This window comes from Castanea sativa, chromosome 10 (genome assembly GCF_040712315.1).
Source record: "Castanea sativa cultivar Marrone di Chiusa Pesio chromosome 10, ASM4071231v1".
In the NCBI taxonomy this organism is placed as follows: Eukaryota; Viridiplantae; Streptophyta; class Magnoliopsida; order Fagales; family Fagaceae; genus Castanea; species Castanea sativa.
The window spans coordinates 29,889,342-29,895,272 of record NC_134022.1 but is presented as its reverse complement, the minus strand read 5'-3'; the positions used below and the strand labels follow the sequence as shown (position 1 = coordinate 29,895,272).

The 5,931-nt window shown below is 36.7% G+C and overlaps 1 protein-coding gene across 1 annotated transcript; it reads right to left on the bottom strand.

Moving 5' to 3' along the window:
- Positions 1–547: 547 nt before the first annotated feature.
- Positions 548–4,540, bottom strand: LOC142613885 (uncharacterized). Its single transcript, XM_075786403.1, has 2 exons — positions 4,154–4,540; positions 548–2,206 (listed from the first exon to the last, which is right to left on the bottom strand). Exons 1-2 carry the CDS (start codon positions 4,262–4,264, stop codon positions 941–943), a joined length of 1,377 nt encoding a protein of 458 aa, XP_075642518.1. The 5' UTR covers positions 4,265–4,540; the 3' UTR covers positions 548–940.
- Positions 4,541–5,931: the final 1,391 nt, after the last annotated feature.

Genomic DNA, 5,931 nt, shown 5'->3' with positions numbered 1-5,931 from the left:
TATAAGCATACAAATTAATAGGCTCCTCCAAAGAAGCCTAACCAAACACAGTGAGCTGGGTCGGCCTGATTTGTCAAATGAGCCATGAGCCATGAGCCCATGAGACATGGCTGAACGTAGATAAATAGCACCCACAGGATTTCGGTGTGTGTCTAAACATAGATGAATGGCACGGCACGGCATCTACAGGATCCCATTCTTTGTTCACAAGCTTAGTTCTGACTTCTGAGAAGGAAAACCATCAAGATGTGCGTGTGGAAGGTAAAGCATCTGGGATCAAAGAATATGAAACATTTTCTAGAAGAAAACCATCAAGATATATGCGTTTGTGGGAAAGTACAGCATCTGGGATCAAAGAACCTGAACCTTTCCTTGAGACCCTATATGGTATATTTACATGGAAATCTGAACCTCATTCACAGAAGTCTTCTATCACCGCATGAATGAATTTCTGCTTAATGCCATGTTCAGCCTCTATGAAACTGTGCCAATAACCATAAGCTTTGCAATAGATTTTGCACATACTGTGATATTCTTAGATGCCAAATTCTATCATTAATAGTGCTGTTTATTTGTTATTATTATTATAACTGTTCTATTGTCATCAATATATTACATCTATAAAGGGCTGACGACAAAAACATCTAAAGGCAGCTGTTAATTTTAACCTCAAGTAAGGGAAAAACAAATATACATTATCCATAGTCCATACATGTCATGACAAAGTCTGCCTATTTTCAGGCCAGGGACTACAAAAACAGCCTTCATACCTGGGTCAGCAATGCAGTAGACCTTTCAATTAAATCTAAAACTTTTCTTCAATTGGATTCAGCAGTTATGGTGCTGGGTTGCTTCAAACGGGTCTGTAATCCAAAGCCATCCTGCAAAGTCCTGCAATTTTCTGTAAACATGGAGGTATTGAGTGAGATGTGTATACTAGTTAGCTGACACCTGGCTGCATCATAGGGAAGAAAGACCAATCCTTGGTTGGAACACCCTCCTTCCCAACAACCTTCTCATTTGCCCACCAGTCTGAGACAACATTAGGCTTACAAGAGTCTCCTCCATCTCTATTGTCAAAATTGAATTCTTTAGCAGAACCAAGAGTGATGGACCGATGTTTCTGATGTCTCTCTACTTCCTCCCCATCAGCAGGAGCTTTCTCCAGAGCATCATTGGAAGTTTCACCAACACGGCACTCATTACATTCCACAATCTCATCAGTAGCATTGCTTCCTTCAGCAGTTGCAGCATCTTTTAGAGACGCTGATACAGCTTCTGCCAAAGGCAATGAGTTCTTTCCAACACATTTTACAACATCTTCCGTACTTAGCTCAAACGACACCCTATGATTAACAGCAATCCCATTATCCCACCTTCCCTTGTCTGGACGCGAGTGTAATATAACTTCAGACATCTGACGGTTGAGAAGAAAACTATCACGAGATGTGGGCCTTACAGCATCTGGTGTCAGCGAACCCGAACCTCGACGTGATCCCCACTCATGGTTGGATAGCTTTTCAAAGTTCAAGAGCTTGGGAGGGTCACCTGTTCGGAACTCTACGATGAGGGGACCACCGCCAGCAAACTCATGATCAGGGAAAGGAGATGAGGTACCTGAACCTGAGATGCCAGAGCTTGGGGATATTAGTTGACCAACAGGGCTACCAGGGTGAAGTTGATAAGAGTGGAACTCATAATGGGATAACGGGAATCTCTGACCAGCCTCACCATTACGGAGGTTGGGATCAAGCAGCTGAGCAAATGGCACCTCAGGTGAGGATGGTGTAGTCAAGTGGACAGACTCAGGAGGTGGAGTGAAAGGAGCAGTTGATGGTTCAGTAGTAAAAGCTGAGAAAACGGGTGGTGAGACTAACTGAGTTTCATGGGCATAAGGGCCTATGGCAAAAATTGAGGCAGGCCCACCTGGGGAGTACATATTGGCAGAAATAGAAGTGAGTGACAATATACCCACTGGAGATTGTGCAGCAGAAGGAGGTTCTGATTGAAGGAATGATGCGGGAGAAGAGGGAGGTGCAACAAAGGGAAGTACTAGTGCTGGTGCTTGGATTGGATTTTCAGCAGCTGAAACATCAGCTCTAGGGGCTGTTGTTTCAGGAACAAGGACAGCATGCCCAATTCGCTTTCTGTGTTTAGTATATCCAAAACACCAATATAAGCTCAAGCAGCTTCCCCATCTTCTCTTCTGCAAGCAACCAAAGATTATGAAAAAACATGATTAAGTACAAGAAAAATACCAGCTTCCCTCTGTACCAACAAATTGACATCAAATTCAAAGTAAATTTCAGCCCTTAGAATAAATAAATAATGACATCCAACAGGAATATTTCAATAAGATCCTGCATTTATCTTTAAAGTTTAAACTAAGCAAATTGAGGGATGTTAAAACATGACATCTTATGTCTCTAATATTTTGCAAACCATAGGTGAATTGAGGAGTATATACAGAATGTTCTAATTGCAAACATATCATGAAAAACCACACCATCATTTAGCACCATCTGGAGCTAAAAAGAGAAATCACCACTTTGAAGTTTGAAAAATGCCCCTGTATATTTTGAAGCCAAATAGGCCACAAAAGAAAACAGGAAAAACTCAATGTTATCAGACATCTAAATGCCTGCTTGTCAGATACAATCAAATTCAAGTTAAGAAGACTCTAACCATTTAGGACTCCCTTTATTTTCTTCCTGTGAGTGCAAACATTTTTCACTAAGAGAAGATGCATATACAGCAAAATTCAACATCTCCAAAATTGATCACTCAGAAACACAGCCGTGATGACACTCGTACAGATGTGCTGACTTGGTAGATGACCATTAGTTTCAAAATACAAAAACATCTCAAGCAAACACGAAAGTGCACTTCTTATCATCAAACATACTGCAGGAAGTTTGTCCAATAAATAACTAAAGCAGCACCCCCCACAATCCCCCCCGCCCCCCTTTTTTTTTTCTTAATTTCTTTTTGCTTGTTTGAAAAAGCAACATTTCTTGTACACTCATGGATCAGTAAACTTTCAATTGCAAATGTATTCAAATCCATATATACTGCACAATGACCTTCCTTATTAAGGGAGCCACCCATAATACCCAGATATATAAAACGTTGAGAAAAATTAGCCCAGCAGCTCAAGCCCATCAGTAAAAAATTCAATCTACAACCCCCAGGAAAGAAAAAAAGAAAGGAAAATGAGAGAGACAGAGAGAATTATACTAAGAGCCACAGCTCTGAGCCTAATTCTAATTGTTTTGTTCTGAAGCAAAGATATCCAAGGCATGGTTTCTCCTATTCAGACATTCAAGGCCAAGATCTTGAATATATAGATTATTCTTTATTTTCCGATTGCCTGAAGATTCTACACCACCACTTCTCCCAAGAAAAACATACCCTCTAGCATGATGTGCAATTCACACCATTCTTCCCATATATAATTCAAAAGTCTTCTCTGTATTACAACGTCCATCACAGTGACACTGCCTCTACAGAGACACATTTCATGCCTTTTAGCAAACTTTTTCTTCTACTTACCAACAGTACAGTAAAAAGGCACAATTCCAATACTTTCACAAACTTCAACAGCAATTCTAACAAACCCAGAATGTCAGGAACATAATCTAACCTAAAAAAGCAAACCAAAAGCTACTTCTTAAATTGTGCAAATTCATTTACCACAAACCAAAGCATCATACTTCCTCATCAGAAAGTCAACCTTCTATTAAGACTGCACAAAAGAATTCCAAAACACCGTTCACTTAGCTCTTTGGAAAACACCTTCAAAAATTTCCAAAGCAGAATTTGCACAGCTTTTTCTCAAAAAACAAAACAAAAATTAAACTTTTTTCAAAACCAAACAGTGCTTGATTCATTACCATGAAAACTGAATAAATGGAAAAAAAAAGGAAAAAAGAAAAGAAAAAAAAAAAACCAATCATTACTATACGATTAAATAAAAAGGTCAAAAGAATAAACCAAGAACCAAACTCAAACAGATCTTAAATCTTATATTTAAAACTACACCAAACAAAACAAAACAAAAAAAAAAAAAAAACTTTTAAATCAAACAAACTGACCCAATTCCAATTCAAAAGCTAAAGATAAACAAGATTGGATTTTTAAAAAGATTTTATACCTGAACTGTGTCTTGAGGAACACGATTCTCAGTTGTAGCGATCACAGTAGCAGCAGCGCTTATAGTCTCCAAAGCGTTGTTTAGAGCTCTTGAATCTCCATTCCTTCTCATCTCCACTTTTCTCGATCAAAAAACACTTACTTTTTCATTCACAAATATGAAAATTCTTCTTTCTTTTTATTTTTTCCTTTTTCTCAGCCAAGAAAATGCAAATTTTCTCAGGAAAACTTGGAAGAAGATTGGAGAGCTTAACAAAAGTTGAACCCAGAAATTAAAATGTAATGAAAAACCAAATCTTTATATATAGAAAGTATTTAATTTTGAGTAAGTAACGCTCTTGAGGTCAAACACGGCAATGACTTGGTTTCCATGTGATTATTCAAGACCAAGGCTTATTCTCTATAAGGGCCTACTAATATATATATTTTTAATGTATTAAGCACTATTCAATTTTACATAATTATCCCTCTAGTTTTAATTTTGAGGAGCCTATGTTTGTGGTACATGACAAAATAATTGAGTGACAAAAGTTTGCATTATGCATGAATCTATATTAATTCTTAGTGTGCATGGCCTTGTTGTGCCTAAAGTTAAATCATAATCATTAAAATTTATGGGCCATAGAACAATGCTTTTTTAAATCAAATGAAGCTTGTAATTACCAAGTATTCCTTAATTATTCAAAAACATAATTGTGTTTTATTTTTAAATTGAACTTAATTAAATAGTAGATTGGACATTAAGGTAAACCAAATGTGGCCTTGTTAATTCAACCTTAACATGGGGTCAAAGGACTAAAAATAGGTTTTTTTCTAAGAAAAAAAAAACTTATTTTTAATAATGAATTAAAAATCACATATGGGTGCACCTTTTAAAAAATATATGAAAGCTGTTGATTGTAATAGCACCTTGTTGTTTAGGGTAGTTTGGTCTTAGTGACTGGATAACTAGTACTGTTTTTTAAAGAAATGATAGGGTGATAATATTTTCATCATATTTTTATAATATATTTTAAATGGTAGATTGTTATTGTTGTGAACGTAACATTTTTTTATATTTTATAATCAAAGCAAAAGAAAAATAGGAGTAGTTTTTATAGTTGCGTATTGATTATTATTATTGTTTTACCGAGAAAGCATTTGTTTTTTTTGTTTTGGGGTTTTGTCAAAATGTGTGCACGTGTGCACATCCACTTCTCGATGGCTTTTGCTTTCGTGCGCAACATCTCACACACCCTCAAAGATTGGGTCCCACGCTCTAAAAAAATTCTCCCCCTTTACCAGCCACCACTTTAAAACTAAAACTTGCACGGTTGGTCTATCTATGACTCTCTCTCTCTCTCTCTCTCTGAACAAAGCCTTTTTTTAATCTCCCTGAAATTGATGCCCCAAAGGGTCTTTCTTCACTCTTTTCTAATCTCCTTTTTTTTTTTTAATTACATTTTTTGTTTTCACACTTTAGGAGAGTGAAATATCAATATCATTGTGGAAAAAGAGCCTTTAGGTCCAACTCTTTTCACACATTGACCCTTTTTTATTTAGTATATTTTTACATATTTATGATTCACTAAATTTTACGCGCTATACTTTATGGAGCTTTCTTTCTCTCTTTACTTTTTAATCCCAAAAGATGTGATTTTCTTTTGTTCAATTCCATGTGAAAAAGCCTAATCAATTCTCTAGCTGTTTGGGTCCACCCAACACATATGTGCCACAACTAGATATTTAACACAGCACGCATAAGCCCTAGGCTTTTGGGGTAGGTTAATGTGGTCATGG